Raw genomic sequence first — 20,652 nt, 5'->3', positions numbered from 1 at the left:
GCATCCTTTTTAGTTGATCATTTTCAATAACTGTGTGCGTGTCGGTTCTTTAAATGCAAGACGAAGCAGCCACTATTTCTGTATAAAGCGTTGAAAGAACCCACTACCGGCCTTAATGAGAAATTAGTCAACAGCATTTTGGAAAAGGTGTGATTGAGTAAGTATGCAACACTGCTAGAACTGTCAGTAACCATACTTTCCCTACTCTAAATCTAATTAAATAAATACAAAAAGGAACCAAAAGCTTGTCTTTTCTTCATCTTTTTTGTTTTACAAGCAAGAAACATCTTGACCCATACTTCTGTGCATACCGTCTGTCAGTTTATTTCATTTTTTATAAATCAGGAAGATATGATTTGTTATGTAACAGCCTGTACAACGCAACATACAGAAAAACAAATAAAGAAAACAATACAAATTAAATTGTACAAAGCAGCACTGGGCTGTAAATAACCCATATAATAATATCTTTCACATTTTTCTTTTGATTGGAAGTCTTTTCCTTCGGCCAAACCCCCGTTGAACTCCATCAGTCAGATCACAGCTGCTCTTAGAAGACGACTGAGCTCCTTTCATTTAGATTTTTTGAGTTTGACTCGTGGAAAACTGTGAAAACTGTCGGGGGGCCTGTTCAGTAAGCTTGTTTATCAAATTGGCAACAGGACTGTGAATAAAAGAGTGCTTTGAAAAGCTGCTCACATACAATCAATCGTTAGATGGATGTGATGGATTAAATAAACCCTTGTATAAACATTTGACAAATCAATGATGTTAGTCGACAAAAAAGAAGAACCGCAGAGCCCTAATGAATGACATTCACATGTAAACACTTCTGGAGGTCCTGCCAGGTAAACAGAGTCAGACATGACTAATGGATCGATCAGGGAGGAGGTGTATGTAGAGTAAACCACGAGGGGGAAGCGAGGCAGTGGGAGTGATGTGGAAAACATCTTAAGCCTTTAGTCCATTTATCTACCTTTTAATTAAAAAAAGTACCACATCACGGGATATGTTCTAACTTGCTAAGAGTTTGAGTAGATTGATATCTCTGCGAGAGCTTTTCCCAATAATGTTGAACTTTTTCCCCTTTTTCTGTATAAAACAGCCTAGAATTAAATATTCATATTTAAATATCTCATGATGGATCGTCCCAGTTGTAACACATAAGCTGCAAGGCTGGAACATCATCGCCATCCATTATCTCAACACACAACTTCCCAAATTCAGTTTTTCCGTCAATCCTTCCAGTTTTGCACCACAGCTTAAAGCCTGTGACCGGATGAGTCCGGCGTGATGCTCGGCCACCCAACAGAACCGGGACAGATGAAGAACTGCTTAGACACGAAGAAAAGACCAACATACACTTGTAAACTTTTTTTTTTCTTCCTCTAGTTTTAAAATCTCCCGCCCCCCCACTAAATGAAACAATCACAAGACACTCTTGGGATCATTCTCAGATTCAATTGTCTTTCTGTTTGTTTATATTTCGGTGAAAACACTTTTCAGTCTTTTTAGGTGACAGTCCGTGAACGTGCAGCTTGGCAGGGGACCGCTCCTCCCAAAGTAAATAAAAAAACACTGACCAGAACAGAGGCGTTAAAGTAAGTGCCAAATGAAAAAAAAGATGTTTGTGTGGAAGAAAACATGTCGGGAAGAATTAGAAAAAAAAAGTGTTGGAAAAAAAAAAACGGTAGTGAAAGAACAAACGTGTTGTGTCGAGTCGATGAAACGTTTAAAAATCGAGTGTCCGAAACATAAAGTGCAGGCAGTGTCTGTTCTTCTTTGAGACCACCGTAGCCCCCGGCCATTAAAAGAGTCCAAGAGCAAACAACCAAAAAAAAATAAACAAAACGAATCTTAATGCTGAATTGTCAACAATCCACAGGTGGAACAGCTGGATTCCAGAGGAGTCTCTCGCTCAAGGCAGGGCTTGGATTTGGTTGTCAGTTTATTAAAAGAGTGGGGAGCGCCGTGCGGCCCCCCCCCTCCCACCCGTATGCCTCCCTTGTCTCTCCGTTGTTCACTCCACCCGGATGAGCAGTCCGTAGAGGAGCGTGCCGCCCTGCTCCTTGGTGATCCACTCGATCTCTGAGTTGCTGAAGCGGGGGTCCAGGGCCTCGCTGTTACCCAGTGTCTGCGGCCCCATCTTGTAGGAGCCCGGACGCACACACACCTGGAAGCCCACCTGAGCCTGGTGGGCACGGTCAGAGCGGGGGTCCCGAAATCTGCATGAGGACAAAGAGAAGTATCAGTGAGTGTTCCACCAGCTTGTTCCTGGTTAGCTCTCCACTGTAAACCTTGACTTACTGCACTTTGGGGGCAAACATCTCCATGCCGGAGTAGCGCATGGTGGGGGAGAGCCGCACCCTGGGGACCTCCCTGCCGGGGGCGCAGTTCTCCTCCGGCTCAGTGTAGCCATTAGGCCCCTCCGCCTTCACCGGGGCAACCGAGAAGATCGACGACGTCCCTGCAATGACAAGAGTTCACAGACGTTACAGTTCTCATCTGTTCCTTATATGAGATATGAGATGCATTAATATATTCAAATAATCTGCGGTCCATTCAAAGGGGCCCCATCATGCTTTTTTTGTTTTTATATGTCCTGTAGGGTGTTAAATAGGTGTTTGTGCATGTAAATGGTCTGCAAAGGCTAAAATCTCAAAGTTTGATTTGGGGAGTTTCTCCCCCACCTGCCTTAAACACATTAAACACCTTAAACACATTAAACACCTTAAACACCTTAATTGGACTCCTTTGTTTAGTTCCGTAACATAGTGACGTCACGATATAGCTCCAGCACATTGTACGTGATAGGCTAAGGGGTGGGACATCTCTAAGCTGTTGACCAATCAAAACGGAGCCGGCCAGCTAACCAATCAGAGCAGACTGGGCTCTGGTTTCAGACAGAGGGTGAAAAGAGGTTCTGCAGAACAGGCAGTATGAGAAAAATAAAGACCTTTTTGAACATTAAAGCATGGAGACATGTCACAGTAGACGAGGCACCAAATACAAATACTAAGCTAAAAATGTGCATAATATGTCCTCTTTGAAGCATTCCTCTAGTTCAGTGGTTCCCAACCTTTTTCCCCTAGAGCCCCCCCAAATGACTCCTGTTGGAAGTTGCGCCCCCCCCCCCGCCCACACACACACAAGGGGGGAGCAACAGCGATTGTTAAAGTTTAAAAGTCTCAATAATGCAACAGCTACTGTCACAAACTAGATGAATGTGAAGTATGTTGTTAAAGGAGGATGGAAGCGTAATTCAGGAGCACTATTGGAGTGACTTTGATGGTTATTGGACTCAGGATTCATTCATTTGGATTCCCGCTGAATGAAGAAATTAAAGGACGGCTCGGAAGTGGAAACAATTCACAAAGGGATCAAACTGTTAAAACATGCTCAAAGTAAGCCGGATTTTGCCGATGTGTTTATGTGGATTCAAAAGTTGTACATAAGCTACAAAATGTAGGAGACCGATCTGATCGGAGTAACTGTGACAAATAATCCAACTGAAACCGGCATGGACAATGACTATGTTTTAAAAATGCGCTTATCCAGATAAGCCCGGTTTGGACACTTTACGGGCAGAAGAAACATTTCTATTAAAGAAAGAATTATAAATGTCTGTGTTTTTATGCCTTTAATACTAACTTGTATTCAAATTAATTAATCAATTATTTTTTATATTTTATTGTAATGTAGAGACAAGGCTTATAGTGACAATGTATTTCGTTTAAATTCTATGTAAAAAATATATATTAAATAATAATAAAAAAAAAAAATTCTAAATATGATATTTGGCCTCAAATCATCTGAGGCCTGGCGCCCCCCCCCTGCGATCCATTGGGGGCGCGCCCCCCAGGTTGGGAACCACTGTTCTAGTTAACTGTGAAAATGTACCCAGTTCAGTCAGAAAAACTAAGTCACAGAGTGTTTTGTAAAAAGGTAACCAGTATAGTCCTACCAGGCAGCAGCTGGCTGTGGTCCAGTGTGCGCCGCAGGGCTCCTACACTGGTGCCGTGGTACGCGATGTGCCACTTCTTCAGTGCATTAGAAACCTCACAGTGGGTCTTGATCCTGCACAAAGAGGGTACATGCACTTATAGACTCACATGTGCAGATGTTCAAAACTCACTATTAAATACAGACGGAGAATGTGTTTATGTCTTCAGCTTTAGATATAGACACAAAACTCCCAATGTTTTTCTCTCCCTGCATTTGTGATAATTCCCTGGTCACTACATCCAATAATGGTGACTTCAAAAGGGTCCTTTAATAAACTTTCCCCTGTCATGTATGTGACTGAGACCCGGTCCTCTCACCTGAGGGCGAAGCGGCACCACCCAAAGGGCAGGGCGTAGTCCCGGGGGGGCTCTCCTCTCTTGTAATAAGCCTCATCGCCCCGGAGCTTGTGGCAGGACTCACAGTAGCACAGGTTGTACTTTGCGTCTTCATTAAAATAGCCATCTTTGTTAAGGAGACAAACGTTGTATTTGTGACATGAGTTACTATCTGAAACAGAGATGATGACTGAAAGGCTTTGGGGTGAAACTGACCTGGTAAAGTGAGCAGGTCCTTGAAGCGTGCGCACAGCGCCTGGTACTCGCACGTCTTGTTGGGGTTGACCTCTGGAGGGGGCGTCCAGCACACACTCTCTTTGATTCCTACAAACAAAACAGACCAATTTCTGCCACTAGGGGTCTCATTTAAAACAACAACAGAAACTACAGCTTGGTGTGAAGTATCATGGGAGTTGTTGTCCACACATGTATTGCCGTCATAGCAGTCAGGTGGGAATACCTTCACTTAAAAGGTGGGGTAGGTAAGTTTGAGAAACCGACTCGAGATACACTTTTTGTTATATTCCATGGAATGCTCTTAACATCCAGATAGCAATGAATATATTAAATGCTTTGACAATAAATACATAAAATATTTCATCTGTGGAAGCCGTAGCGATGTAAAAAGCACGACCAATCATCTGAGCCGGCCCGGCTAAAATAACTGGATGGCCTCCCTGCCTGTCAGCCTTCCATCTGTGCACAAGCTTATCTCGTGCCCTCATTGGTCATGTGCGCGTTCGTGTGTGTTGGAGGAGGGGCTCTGTGAGGAAGTGGCAGATTTTTTCCGGCTGTGTATTTTCAAATTCTAGCGCACTCGAGCTGGTTTCTCCAAAATTACCTACCCCACCTTTAATAACTTTAAAGAGGTTTCTCCGGATAATCCTCAAAAAGGTCCGATCATGTAAGATCCAGATTTCCAATGACTTAAATACTTTATTCGGGTCAAATTCATAGTTTCAAAACGAACAAGATATACAAATTGTACTTTAAAATGTTGCTTAAAACTTGATAGAAGCCAATTTATTATGTCAAACGAACACAACACCGAAGCATGCGGATCTGACAGGCAACTGAAATTAAGCGGCTTAAATCATCTACATTTCTCTAGGTTAAAAAATGTGGGAAAAAAGTAAGAACACAACTCAATTAGACATTTAAATTATAGTCTTTTTGATATGTAACAAATGTAATTAAAGGTTGAATATAAAAGAAAAATGAACGACACCACAAATTGAGAGTTGGAAGCAGACCATGATGTTGCATTACAAATAGGATAGAAAGCTTCCATGTCACTGTTTGCTTGGTTTTATTTGTTCTTTTTTCAATGGGTCTTTAATTCAATTGTATACTGAACTATATGTGGTTTTGTATGTTTATAAAAATGTCAATAAAAATGTAAGTGAAAAAAAGAAAACGTAAAAAAAAACATTTTTAATATCAATATTTCAAAGACTGGACAGAACCTAAAAAAAGATAAACAAGCAAGTGGCTTCTTACCGTCAACCATGTCCGCCTTCTCCATGTCGCCTTGACAACGGGTTTCTCCACTCTCTCCACCCACAGCTGGCATGTTGTTTGTTACTATGGTAACCTATCATGATGACAGCATTAATGTAATAGAATTGAGTTCTTAATTAAGTATTGCCGAATCGATAAATCCATCGGGAGGAATTCAAATGTAATTGACAAGTTTTAATCAAGCCGATTTATAAATTGTTTCAGGCATCGAGCAAGAAGCTCAACCGTTTTTTGGTTTGAGGTTCTTAAATATTAGAATGTCTTTGCATCTGTAGTGTTACCTGTTCACACTGGCCATACAGGTCGATGAAGGTGTAGCAGGGCGAAGGAATGTCCTGCGCCGCCACACCCTGGTCCATGCCGTTGACGTAGAGGTGGAGACAGCTGTTGGTGTCCACCAGCAGACCCAACACCGTCCCCTCTGGACAGGTGTCCAGATTAGGACCATAGTTCTCACATATCTGAGGGGGGAGAAAAGCAGCGTTCATTTAATTTACGAAAACTATGACTTAATATGTTTATTAACAGCTGTTTTTAAAATGACTGAGACATGACAGACAGGTTGTGTATGTCAGTGTGGGTGTGTACCTTTAGGGAGTTGTGGAAGACGGAGTCCCTCTGCAGCAGCCAGGCGGAGCGCTTCAGACAGCAGGCTGTGGAGGGGAAGTTGAGCCGGTCGGGGGAGTGACCTATGACCCCTAACGAGAGCGACGATGTCCACGACGGGTTCAGGCGGTCGATTTGAAACTGGTGACGAGAGAGAGGACGTTGAATGTCTTAATTCTTTGTGTTGTTGCTGGTGAAATTATTCCCTGGTCTTTTAAACGCATCAACATGTGTATCAATAACAGTGATGTTACCTGGAACAGCTGCTGGCGGGCCAGCGGCTGGGCGGCCACCAGCAGGCCCTGGTTGTAGCTGGACACTCTGGCTGCTGTCAGGTTCTGGTTGGACAGCTGGATGTTTTTGCCGTGGTTTTCCAGGAAGGCCACGGCGGTGGGCACCAGTGCACACGGCTCGGTCTCAACCTGGAGGTAGCATAAAGAGTGAGTGTCTCTGGGAAAGTCCAATGATGCAGTGACTAATGCTTTTTGTTCACAGACAGGTGCTCCTACCTCTCTGACGGGGGTGCTCTCCTCCTCTGCCTCGCTGCAGCTCTCTGAGGAGAGCGACGGCGCCTTCACGCTCTCTATGTCCTCCATCAACGAAGAGCTCACAATGGACACCGCCGTTATCCGCCCATACAGGTCTAACACGCCGTATACATTCTGCAGCGGGACAGAGAGAAGGGCTCAGTGGCTGCGTGGGGCTGAGAAGCTGTGTATTGTAGGGGTGTGTGTGTGTGTGTGTGTGTGTGTGTGTGTGTGTACCTTGGCTACTGCAGTGGCTGCAGGTCCCATGTCCTCTCCATCTATGAAGATGTGCATGGTGTCGTCACTACACCTCTTCACACCCACGCGGTTCCCCACCTGAGAAACAATCAAACAACGTGAAGAATTGTTGTTAGAAAAATAAATATTTAAATATCTACATTTATTTTGAAGTGTTCTTCCTGTGTCTTTTGTCTTTTTGTTTGATTATACGAGGGGAAGCATGATCGTTAAAAATAATGATTCATAATAAAAACATTTCCCTCTTTAATTTACATTTTGAATAAAACAACATTTCACTTTAATGTTAACATGGAATAAGGATTTTTGGGTTGCGAATAAACATCTCTCGGGTGGCAGTGTGAATGCTAGTGCTTCTTATTTGTATAGCCGTATTAAAAAGAACACTATAATGCTTTTAAGTGCTTTGGCAATATTTTTACATGAAAACAAAATAGAAATAAAAAGGATGAGAGAGTAAGATGGTGAGGTGGTTAAAGAATCACAGAAAAAAAGAGATTTAAGATGTTGAAATGATTCCGATGAAGTCCCCTCTCTTTCAGACTGATAATCTCAGAGCTCTCACAACGTCTTTATTCTTAAGCAGCAGCAAGGGCTCCTATAACGGATCCTTAAAAGAAGAAAAGCTCCTGGAGGCTTTAAACGTCTTTGATGTGACCTCTATCTCACTGCACTGACAGAGCCGGGAGCTGCAGCTCACCGTCAGCCGGTCCAGTGAGCAGCCGTAGTTCTGCCGCTGCAGCACGCCGTTGCGACGGACCTCAGAGCCGCAGAGCAGCCAGGTGACCTTGGTGCGGAGCTGCGGGAGGGAGGGGGAGAGACCTGACAGCGGGCAGGACGGCAGCTCCGGAGGTGCCAGAGTGGTCAGACCGATATGCAGCGAACCGCACCACTGCTCATCCACCTCATCAATCCTCACCTGCAGAGACAGGGAGAGAGGAAAACAAGTAGCAGTGAGGAGAGGAAAACATAAACCATGTCATTGAAGAAATGTTTATTTCTACTGATGCAGACACAATATTTTTAACAAAAAAAGGCAAGGTACGTAGCAGATTTATTAGAAACTGAATAATCAAGCAATTGTTTGTTTACCTCAAACAGCTCGTCTGCTTTGAGCTCCTTGGCACTGAACACGATGCCGTGAGCGTAACCTCCGACTCTGACGCCTTGGCAGCCGTCGCCGAGCAACACCACATTCTTACCATGTTTATTGTGGAGTCGATGGGCAACACCTGCTACTGAAACCACACAGAAAGACAGAAAAGAAACAGAAACATGGAGATGAAGCTCAGAAGACAATTCATTTTTTTATTTGCTATCCTAACTAACCAATACATAAAACACATTAATACCAAAATGGTCTTAAAATTCCATACATGAAGACTTTAAATCATTCAACTAAATAGAGTGTTGATTAAACAAAAGATTCTGGTGGACAAAAGATCAGCCTATATATTTTTTGCAAACTAAGGGGACCTATGTAGGGACCCTGAGGTGTACCTGGAGAGTGGATGGGGAAGCTCTTCTCTGTGATGTTGCTGGTGCAGAGGCTGTTGTCCAGCGGGCCTGAGGAGCTGGTGATGGAAACCTGAACACACTGACCATACAGGTCGATCACAGCATACACCTCTGAGAGAGAGACGGAGAGAAGAGAAATGGATGAAGTATTGGCTCATAATAAAACCTATACTCTAAACTCAAGACGGCTGTATCTCTGGCTGATGTCTACCTGGTGGCAAACCGGTGCAGGCGACACCCTGATCCACACCGTTGATGTAGTAATGGAGGTCACCACTGGCTGAGCGCATCATGCCAATCCGTGAGCCTGTGGTCAGGGAGTCCAGGTCACAACCGTAGTTGTTGCGCATTGTGTTGCCATCCTGCATGACGGCAGTTCCACTGTGAAAAAAGGAGATTATTACTGTTATTTTCATATGGTTTTATCTTGCAAATGTCTGACCTGAAAAGCCTCATTTAAATATTTCACATCTAATTGGCTTTCCATTCTTTCTCATACTAGATAAGAACACATTTGCGTTATGTTAATATTCATTAGAGGTATATAAAGTGGTCTACCTGAGCATCCAAGTGTCATAGTCAATATCGGTCATAGTGTTGGGAAACTCGAGCTCATCGGGCCTGATGGCTGTCACTCCTGGACACAGAGGAGGGAGGAGAAAATCTGTGGTGATTACACATGAAATACATTTTCACGTTAAGTCTTACATGTGGTTAGGTAACATACAGTAGCATTTATACATGGTCATTTTTGCTATGCAACGTAGTCACATATAGTCGCAGTATGAACACAATAGAAAAACATCACCTGCTTCGATTGAACCCGACCAGCGGTCCACCATCTTCTGAATAATGATTTCAAACAGCTCTCCATCTCGAAGGCACCTGCAAGGAGAAAACAAGTTTAGAATCCAGAGGAAGCTACATCACAAAATATTCTTTGAATGCCAATTTGCTATTAGTTCATAATCCTGCTTTATGAGCAATGCCACAGAAGACAGAGATGTCCCAGCCAAGCCGTACAACACTTCTCAGTAGCATTTTACGATCTATAGGTGGATATGATTAACTGGAAATGATTCGTCATATGTTTCCTCACCTGTTGGAAATGACAATAGCGTCGTTGAATTCGCTGCGGCAGTTCTGACGCAGGGCGGTGCGCCCGCCGTTGGTGATGACAGCATTCGTGCCGTGCAGATGGTGGAATCGCAGGTCGTTGGTTGTGATGGCTCCTCCCACCGAGCAGGGGCTCCCAGGGGACATCGCCGTGGGACACTCGGAGCTGTCCTCTGTGAGAGGCAAGAGGTCCCCTGAGAAAAGGGGGAAACAGAGATAGGTTTACACCCTTCAAAGTTGAATATCAGTTATTTTCTTAAAATGGAGCCCTGTGTGTCTCCCCCCCTCTCACCCATGTCGTCCATGATGGCCATGTCGTCCATGATGGTGGCCTGAGCAGCCTGGCCATAGAGGTCCACTACAGCGTACACACTGGGAGGGACATTCCAGGCTGCGGGGCCCTGAGCAACGCCGTTTACGAAGAAGTGGAGGCTGCCGTCTTCTTTCCGCACGACCCCTACTGTGTCACCTGCCTGCAAGACGGAAGAAAGGGTTACATTTAAAGAATTGCAGGATAATGGAGGAAGGAATCAGGGTGATAGATGTAAAAACAAACATCACTCACCTTGAGGCGGTCCAGGTTGTGTCCGTACTCGTCCAGGATTGTTGTCCCGTTGTGCATTACACCATTACCCGTCATCATCCACGTCCCTAAAAATCACACAAAAAAGTTGTTTTTGTTGTAGGATCAAGACTTGCAAAGAAATGTAGTAGAAATACCACTGTTATATCTGTATGTTACCTGAGCGAAGGTTGGTCATGGTGGAGGGCAGCTGCAGGTACGCAGGGTTGTGCGTCGTGACACCGATTTCGATGGAACCCGCCCACTTGTCCACCATCTTGTCTATGCGGACCTGGAACACCTCGTTGGAGCGCAGCGGCCGGCTGCTCAGCACCACGCCGTGATTAAAGTCGTCAGTCGCACTGTGGAAGCAGGGTTGTAAAGGTATTCATGCGTAACAGTTTATGTTTGAAGTCGAGGAGTTCTACACACTCCATTGCTAAAGATAACCTACATTAAGAAGAGTAACATGTTTTGTTTCAAATGTACTGTCTATCATTCGTTATCTATGTTGCTTTTTGGTGAATATTAAAAAGGTGCATACAAAACACAAGTGTAATAAAATAAATACCTAAATGTGTAAGTCAGATGTTTAAAAGACATTTCTGAAAGCAAAACTGACCAGTGTATGAATAAACAATATAGTGTCTTGCCTTGAGGCTGTCAGTTGTCCATACAGATTTTAAAGCAATAGCATCCATGTAAAGAATAATAACGCCTCTAAATAACTCGGAGGCATCATGGGAGCTGGACTCACTGTGGCCGCAGCGCCGTCCTGCCCTCACTGATAATGGCGGCCTTCTGGCCACAGTTGTGGTGGAAGAGCAGGCGGTCTGCCCCCTCAGAGTCCGGGGTGATGGAGAGGGCTGGCCCACGTCGGCCCACGTCGGGCGATAGAGCCCTCATGATGGCGTTGTTGCGTCGGAGGCGGTCGCTGTGGTTGTGGTTGTGGACTATGGTGACTTTGACAGCCATGCCGTAGAGGTCGACCACACCGTAGACAACGGCGGGGGTCTGGGCTGCAGCGACACCTGGGACAGATAGTGAGGGGTTAGCAGGGAAACAGAGGAACTTTAAACACATGCTCCACAGCCAACAGTATCTGGGTTTATTATGCGTGTACCAGGGTTCATACACTTTTCCACAAATGATTTTCCATGACCTTTACCAAAAAAATTACTCTCAGCGGTAGCACTGAAAATGGTTTATTTTCAAATGGAACAGGAAGATAAGGTCTGAAACATGTTGTGCCTATCTAAAACAAATCAAATAGTAGCTTACTAGCTTCTACGCGCTAAAGCAACTCAAATCTCTCACCAGCAAAATACCTCGACAGTTAAATGCCATTTTACGTTTCATTACGATACAGTATTTATTATCATTATAGTATTACTATTTCGGCGATTAGATAAAATATAGATTATATTTGATGCAACTTTAGTTACATTTCCATGACTTTTCCAAAACTTTGGGAAAAATATTGTTTTCCAAAACTTTTCCAGGGCCTGGAATTAGCATTTTGAATTTCCATGACTTTTCCATGTTTTTAATGACCGTAAGAACCCTGGTGTACATACACAAAGACACTTAAATATCACAATCATTTGGACAAAATACCTCGATATTATGTATCATACATGAGATTTGGATTGATTGACTAAGTGGGCCAATAATAGAAAAGCTATCCGGCTGGACCAGCCTTTAAAAGCAGGAAAAGGCTACATATTAGAATATCTAGTCATCTCATGATATCAATATAATATTTATAATAACTTGTATTTCCCCGCCGTAATATTGATTATAATTACAAAGGTAGTGTATCTTTAGTCAGATCTTAATATAGCTACAGATGCTTTTAACAGCCATTGCTTGTGGGTATCCGGCCATTAATCCTAACCATTTTGCAATAAGTCAATAACAGATAATTACGTAAAGCATCATGGGATAATACAAATCTGAACATCTGTCTTTCACGGTTGGCTTTGCCACATTACTGTGACCACCCGCTTCCAAGCCCCCAGCAGGGGCCTCATACACCCTGATGAAGCATCTCCGTGAGCCTCACCTTGGTCGATGCCATTGATGTAGAAATGGAGCGCTCCGCTGGCTTTGCGCATCAGCCCGATGTGATCTCCCTCCTGAACGTGGATGAGAGGAGTGGATGCAGATTATTAACAGACACACTCACACAGCGGGTGGCAGAAAGAGTGTGTGTCTGCGTCATCACAAACCTGGAGCTCATCGAGGCTGAATTCACAGTACTCCCTGCGGGTGCCTTTCCCATTGGTCAGGATCCCGCAGCCACTCATCATGATTGTACCTAACGTAAGCAGCCAGGATAATGTCAGTAATTCCACAATGAACAACTACTCTTTTGATTAGAGCCGTTTCTGTGTGTATGTTTTACCTGATCGCAGATTGGTCATAGTTGCAGGATAGTCGAGGTTGTTGGGGTTGTGTGTGGTCACACCAATCTCTATTGAGCCTGACCACTTGTCCACCAGCTTATCAATGCGGATCTGAAATAGAAAAGAAATAGATTTGAACTAGGGATGTCCCGATCACCTTTTTTTGCTCCCGATCCGATTCCGATCATTTGATTTTGACAATTTGCCGATACCGATTTTTCCCGATCCGATCTTTATGCAATGCATTAAGAAAAAAAAAAGGTAACAGATAACGGCTGGTCCTCCAATGCGATGAATTCAGCTATCTAGTTATTTGTTTGGCCTTTTCACTGTTCTGGGGCAGTTTCTCTTTCCTTTTAAAAGTCTGTGAAAGTGTCGGTTGTTTCAGTGCCGTTACCTGAGTGGCCGCTGTGTACTCGCCGTGTTGTTGTTGGTGTTTGTTTCTCAGGTAGCGTATTAGATTGGTCGTGTTGAACGTAGCTCTGTTCTTTCCACCACGCGGAACCTCCACCTTGCAAACATTGCATCTGGCTGTTACACTGCCTTCGCTTTATATTTTATAATACTTCCAAACTCCTGACATTTTCTCTGTCCCGACTCCCGAGTCACCAGCTGAACGTAGCCTCTCGTTAGCTTACTGCTACTATTAGACACTGCGCCCACTCTGTTGCCAGATTTCAGAGAAATAAGCAACCAGGTCTGAAAACAAGCCCAAAGAAAGCAACACATACATGATGTTGTGTAATTTTAAACCAAAACTAAGTCCTCAGGATGACTTTAAGACGTGAACATGGTCATTTTTGTTTTGTAACATTAAATAATAAAAAAAAAAATTATAAAAAAAATAATAAATCCCGATCCCCGATTTTTTGAAAATCACGTGATCGGCTCCGATCCCCGATCACGTGATCGGCTCCGATCCCCGATCACGTGATCGGATCGGGACATCTCTAATTTGAACCTTTATAATACTGAATGTTGTTGTCTATTCTGGTTAAAGCACAGGTAATGAATAGCACCAGACCATCAGGAATAAAGCACATGACATGTGTGTGACTAAAGAGGGAGAATACACTGTGTACTGTATTTGACAGCACATTTCAAAAACACCTTTATCAATAAAATCATAGCAAGGAATTTCTACCATTTTTTCATTAGAAATTTGGCAATTTACCTTCATCAACAATTCATCATTTTGTGCAGCTCTACTCTCGTTTCATGCTAAATATAAAACTATCAATAGCAACGCCTTTTGTCAGATATACGGTCATATTTATTATTTCAGTATCAGCTGGCTCTACTACAGTGACAACTATCTCCAAAGACATTAGGGTGAATAAACCGTAGTGCTTCTCCAGCTGTGCTACCGTATGTGTATAATAGGTGTGACTGTATCACCTCAAACATCTCGTTGTGTCGGAGCGGCCGGTTGGTCATCACCACGCCGTTGTTGAACTCGTCGAGCGGTCTCCTCCGCTCCGCCGTCTTGTTGTTGTTGCTCAGTTTGATCAGTGTGCCGCATTTCTCGTGGAAGAGCAGCGCGTCGTTGGTGGTCATCACACCCGCCACGGCCGCCAGCCCCACCCCTCCGTTACCAGACGGAGTGTTGTTAGTATTTCCACTGTCTCCACCACCTCCTCCTGGTGTCCCACTGTCGCTGTTAACTGCCCCCCCTCCACTGCTGCTCCCCCTGTCGTTTCTGGAAGAGGATTCAGATCCTGAATTCCCTCCTGCACCGCTGCCGCCTCCTGGTCCTCCTCCACCATCTTCCCCTCCACCCTCATCCTCAGAGCGATAAAAAGACACTATTGCGTTGTTGAACACGTCAAAGAGCTGGTGCTCCGTTAGAACTGTGGAGAGAGAGGAGGATGTGAATACTGGTCAGAGAAACAACTCCAGAGAAGCAAATACATCTTACTATGTTTAGGTAAAGCTACTTGGCAATAAGCCAGATTCACATTTTGCATCAACGGATCTAAATGTTCCCGTACCTGTGTCAGGCTCCAGGTTGTTGGGGAACTTGTCTGGTCTGTTGTGACTGCAGCTGAGCTCAGGCACTGAGAGCGAGAAGAGAGAAAGGGGTGAAGCAATGCATCCCAGATAACGGGTTGGGGAAAAAAGAACCATATTGATAGACACAAAAAAGCCCCTTACCTTCATCTCCATTCATCATTCCATTCATTGCTGCCACATTCATCAGTGCCGTGATGCCCGCATCCTCCCGTCCCCCACACACCACCACCTCTTCCTCCTCCTCCTCATCCTCCTCCTCATCCTCATCCACCTCATCCACCTCCTCGTCCCGCTCTATTGTCTCTTTCTCTGTAGAGGGTGGCGGTGGCTCACAGCTCACCACCGTCACTTGAGTGCATTTCCCGTACAGGTCCACCACCGCCCACAGCTTGGGCGGCAAGCCGCTGGCGGCCGCTCCGCAGTCCTGCCCGTTCACCCAGAGGTGGAGCTCCCCGCGGGCGCTGCGCTGGATGCCCACGCGGTCGCCCTCTGAGAGCTGGTCGAGGTCCTTGCCGTACTCCTCTAGGACCGATCGGCCGTCCCGCAGCACCGAGCAGCCCGACACGATCCAGGAGCCGCCCTTCAGGCCTGTGGCGCTGCTGGGGAAGTCCAGAGCACCAGGGTCAAGCGCCGTCACACCAATCTCAATGGAACCGCTCCACGAGTTCACCTGAGGAGGAACATTAAATGTTTATACATCACAATAAGGACTAGTCACGGTCAAGTCCTCCAATAGCGCAAGACCGTTTTCAGCAGCCGTTACACCGATCACAAAAATACTCTGTGAAGCCGTGATGTTAAAAGAGCCGTCTAAAGAGTGCAGGTAGATATCTGAGGAAAAACAAAGCGTGCCTTGTTGTATGATCCATCTTGTTATTTTTAGTCCCTCTGTCAGTGAAGAACGTAGCTCAGGGAGCATTGCTTTGAAAATGCACCAGGACAGTGTGAACACACGGTGACACAATCGAACACGTTAACTCAAGTGATCGCAGAATGTAGAAGCAATGACTGTGCGTCTAAGAATAATAGCTTAACACTGTGAGGAAGAAGAATTCACCTCGGGTCAAACCAATTCATTTCTCATCTCCAAGTACACCAGCACTTCTAAAATTAGATTTGCAATACACATTGATGTACAAAGCCGTACTATATATAGAGCAGTTGCAGGAGACGAGATTAAAGAGCAAAAAGGAGAGTATGACACACTTCCTGTTTAGTCTTGTATACTTTAGTTGACTTGAAACTTGAAACCCAAAAGGCATCCTTCTTGTGCATCAAAGCTTCCATACAGTGAGAGGATCATCTCGTTTTTCCTTTTTCACATGTATATTTTTTTTATAACGCCTTGACAATCTTGATGATTGTGTCACTCAACAAAAGGTGGAGTGAATTATAATTCCTCAGCTACTTGATTTACCAACGACACACTTATTTTACAATGTCTGCTCCTTTCAACTGTACAGCGACCGAAACAACAGTCAGAGGTTCAACAAACACGACGTATTAACTATTTACAGTCCAGCTGTGATGATTAAACCTGTGCGCACAAAGCAAGTCATAATCAAGCAAGAACGCTTCCCCTTCACGATTGTCCTCCCAAAGATTCAAGATATGAAAAGAAGAGCCGTTTCACCTCGAAGCTACCTTGGTGTCTGCATGACTTTGGAATCATATCGCATAACAGGCTGCAGAAGACATCCATATCTTCCCCGAAACAGAGGACTCCACATCAGCTCACAATACCGCCGTGCTTTATTGATCTCCGGGGGTGAATTCTATTTTTCATTGTGGATGACAGGAGTGCCGTGTGAGCAATAGTGCCGAGTCAGTGCAGCTGGCGGAGATTCGGAGTGTTGCTTCGAGATATTTCAGCCTGGCAGATGCTCGCCGACACAGGGGCACGAACCCCGCGTCATCACACTGAGGAGTGATCTCCTGGCTCGCTGCACTCCACCTGCTGCCCCCCCGGAGAACAGCATCCCACAAAAAGCCATGCGGTTTGTTCCTCAAGAAAAAAGAATGAAGTCCCCGGAATTGTTGTTATCAATCTCACTTCCCTCTACGTTTTCCTTTCCTCCCCCCCCCCCCGGTGTCCAGGGGAATCAAGCGCAAGTTGGCAAATATCCACCCTGATAAAGTGACCTTGAGCATAACATTGAAATCCCCGATCAGCTCCTGGGATTCTTTTTCTGCAGCTCACCTCCGCACCGAGGAGATAACAAACAAAGATTTACTCCGTGACGGTGTCATATTCAATATATTGTCTTTTACACAGCCTCCTCTCCTTCGTGTGCTCCCATTGTGTCCTCCTGCGCTCTGTGGCGGATGCGATGTAAGGCAGTGTGCTACGAAAGCTTGGGTATCTGGGTTAACAGATATAGTAGTAACTCAGTCTGACCGGGCCAGTGTGTGGAGGAGACAGACATCTACTTCCTTTGCTGATCTCTTACGTAACCGAAGCCTGTGGGCGCCTGCCTCCCAGCCTTCTCTCTCCCTTTCTGTTCTAAAGACCTATAACTACAGGATACATGCAGAGTAGGGCTACTGGGCAGCTTCCAAAAAGAATGAAAAATGAATTGCGTCAATAGCAGAGCCTGCGAGACACTGCAAGGACTAACAGGAAATGCTTCTCTTCTAACAGACCTTGTAAACAAATCGAGACAACATTATAAGTAACATTCTAAGTCCATGATATACTGTATAAAGCCATTTCAATAGTGGGTATGATATTGCTAAACAAAACTAATAACAAGGGCTTTCGATGATTGGTCTTTACATGTCCCGTTTTGCCTTCATTTAATGTAAAACAGAGACATGCAGGACATTCTATATATGTCATAGTCTGAAAACAACACAAGCATTTAAGACAAATAAAACAATTATTGATTATTTGATGTTGGCCATTATTTTTCCTCCAATCAACTAATCGCTCTGCTCTACGGATAACAGAATAATATGATACAGGTCGCATTCTAAGGGTAATGTTTGCTATGGCACTGCAAGTGACAATTATTATCATCAACAATAAATCTAGCTGTTTATTTTGTAAACAAACATTTGTCCTAAACTCCAATATGTTCAGTTTACTATCATAAGATGTAGACAGTAACTGAAGAGCTGGCACTATAGAGTGTAGTTTGAAGTAGAAATAGTAGTAATATAATTATTGATTAAATCAGCTGTTATAGGCTGACCAATAGCATACTGATACAAGCTAAAGTTTAGGGCATTTTGATTTTAAAACCAACACCAAAAGTCTAACACGCACAGTATGTGATATTCCTCTGGATTTATTTAGATCAAAGCTTCACAAACTCTGAAGCACTGACAGCGTCCTACTCTGGGTAAAACATTCCAATGAATAGCTTCAAATCCATGTGACATCAGTAGACAGGATGGCCAGTCATGCCCATCTGGGCGCTCCGTGATGGAAGAGTATTGATTTTCAGACAGACGATGCATGTCATATCAGAGCATGAGGCTGTTTATGAGAGCCCTCATGAGGCTGAGAGCACCAGAAGGGATGGATAATCATTGACGTTCACATACAGTGGGTGCTATTAAAACACATGTTCAGCCTCACTGTCTCACATGCTGCTGTGTCTTATCATAGCAGATTTTTCCAAACAACCCAACTGTGTCATTCTGAGGGCGTGTGTGGCCCAGTTGGCACTAACTCTGGAGCGGACATGTTGTTGACAAACTCAGAAGGGTTGAAGACTGCTGAGGCCATTATACCAAACTACGCTGATAAGAGCCAGAATGTAAACACCGTGGAAAGGCCTTGATATGATATGGAGAGGTCTGAGTTGTTGATAAGGAGAGGTCTGAGTCGTTGAAAGATTAAAAACGTACGTAAGGAAGAATTACATTTCTCTATCACACAACTCAAATTAAATATGCAAGTATTCATACTGAACAGTAGTCATGGGAAAAGATAAACGACATTTTGGGGATAATATTGTTATACTTTATGTTGAGTTTCAGCATGATAATGTATCTTTCTAAAATAATCAATTAAGCTATAGAGAGCCATCGGCACTATGATAAGCTTTTACTGGCTGCCAGCAAGAATGCAATCAATAAAAACTGATGCATTACTACTAAACCTTACAATAAAATGGATGTAAACAGTATATTTCTAATGGCAAATCTGACATATCTTCCGTGTAACAAAAGGGAGACCTTTCCAAGAATATGTGAGGAACTTCTTAGGAAACAAGGACACTAACATATCTGGGTCTGGATGAATAAACAACAATATGGACATAAAGATAACATAGAAATAAATCAAATTGTTCTTAATTTGTTGATTTTTTATGTAAAATGTCTTGAAATTGTCAGAGTTACAAATAGGTTAAATGAGAGCAAATGTCCTTGCAATAAAAGAGAAAGTGGCTTATTTTAGGATGCATACCAATAAGTGTTCTCACTCCTCATGCATTATACACCAGCGGGGCTGCAGGAGCAGGTTGGTAGGGTCTGAATCATGGTCTGAATATGCTTTATATCTGGACCAAGATGTGTGTAATAGTAACACGTCACTGAATATCATATAATGACACTGGTAACTCATATCAGCGGCTAATTGTCCGCATTGTTGTCTATTTAGGTTCACACATAGCATTTGAGTCACTAGCTCAACCTGGTATGAGCACTGCAGTATTATTAGCCACCGAGCCAGAAAGGAAGAGAGGCTGACAAGCACCTACGACTGTCACCGACAGAACCAAGCAGAGCTACGTTAACAAGCTTAGTCAAGCTCCCGTCGTGCAATAAACAGCATGAAGTCCATGTCAACACACAGCAGTGCTCCAATAGCACCTTCCAGAGAAGCTAACCCCAGCTAGCCTGAGCTCGCACCGCTTGCTCCGGCTAGCGGCTCATTAGCATTGGCTAACTGTCGGTACCAAGGCAACACAAGCAAGGTATCGTTAGCCAAGTCATCCGTTTAAAATGTGCATACAGTGTTTTTAAGTCCATGTGTCCCAGCTAAATCACTGACAGTGTATGTAATATGACACTGAATAATTGCAGCAACCTTGGTCGCTGTCAAGCAGTGTAAACCCCCTGGTTGTCACTGCGGACAGAGGCAGACCCCCGGCCCGTCCCGCAGGCGCTGCTCCCGCATTCCCGCTGCTCTCCTCCCCGCTGAGGAGGCGCAGCAGCGGCGGGCCTGTTGTTGTTTACCTTCTTGTCAATGCGGACGGTGAAGACATCCCGGTCCTTCAGCGGCTCCTTACTAAGCACCAGCCCATGGTTGAACTCCTGGACTGGCTGGTTGCGCCGGGCGGTTCGGTTCGAGTTGGACAGGCCGATTAGCTTTCCGCTCCGCGGATGCAGCTCCGCCGCCATCTTCAGTGGGCGGCCAGTATTCACGACAGTAGCGGTTTGCGGCAGTTGCTAACGGTGTGTGGCAGCGGGTAGATAACGGACTGCAATCTGACTGCAATCCATAGGACTGGACCCGACTGGACCGCACCGCACCCATTTCTGTATTGTGTGCCAAATGTATTAAACCACTTTGAGCTGATGTATGAAATGTGCTATATAAATAAAACGTATAATTGTTATTATTTATTTTGTATTTCTCTAATAGCCTACGTGGACTACAACAAAGATGATTAATTAGTTTATAATGTTTTGTTTACTTGAGACTGTGCTATATAAATAAAGCTTTTTTTCAATTATGTTTATTATTATTATGTCTCTAATACGTGGACTACAACAAAGATGCTTTTCTGGTTGATAGTGTTTTATTCTTGAGAATGTGCTTTATAAAT

General features: G+C 44.2%; 1 protein-coding gene across 3 annotated transcripts; it reads right to left on the bottom strand.

The window, feature by feature from the left end:
• Positions 1-299: 299 nt before the first annotated feature.
• On the bottom strand, positions 300-20,252 carry neurl4 (neuralized E3 ubiquitin protein ligase 4). 3 transcript variants are annotated; one of them, XM_034105936.2, is made up of 29 exons: positions 20,060-20,252; positions 15,011-15,539; positions 14,848-14,913; positions 14,255-14,706; positions 12,856-12,967; positions 12,680-12,768; positions 12,514-12,586; positions 11,206-11,479; positions 10,629-10,810; positions 10,452-10,537; positions 10,179-10,359; positions 9,870-10,080; positions 9,579-9,655; positions 9,329-9,434; positions 8,982-9,151; positions 8,753-8,881; positions 8,345-8,490; positions 7,953-8,171; positions 7,232-7,330; positions 6,977-7,129; positions 6,722-6,889; positions 6,450-6,608; positions 6,143-6,322; positions 5,841-5,934; positions 4,557-4,664; positions 4,323-4,467; positions 3,965-4,077; positions 2,308-2,467; positions 300-2,225 (listed from the first exon to the last, which is right to left on the bottom strand). In XM_034105936.2, the coding sequence occupies exons 1-29, from the start codon at positions 20,222-20,224 to the stop codon at positions 2,021-2,023; spliced, it is 4,851 nt and encodes a 1,616-aa protein (XP_033961827.1). In that variant the 5' UTR covers positions 20,225-20,252; the 3' UTR covers positions 300-2,020. The 3 variants fall into 3 exon arrangements, with proteins under 3 accessions (XP_033961827.1, XP_033961828.1, XP_033961829.1); XM_034105937.1 differs by having other exon boundaries at positions 8,345-8,487; XM_034105938.2 differs by having other exon boundaries at positions 9,329-9,407.
• Positions 20,253-20,652: the final 400 nt, after the last annotated feature.

Source organism: Pseudochaenichthys georgianus, chromosome 18 (assembly GCF_902827115.2).
Source record: "Pseudochaenichthys georgianus chromosome 18, fPseGeo1.2, whole genome shotgun sequence".
NCBI lineage: Eukaryota > Metazoa > Chordata > Actinopteri > Perciformes > Channichthyidae > Pseudochaenichthys > Pseudochaenichthys georgianus.
Note: the sequence above shows the minus strand (reverse complement) of the source record. Positions and strands in the feature narration are given on the sequence as shown.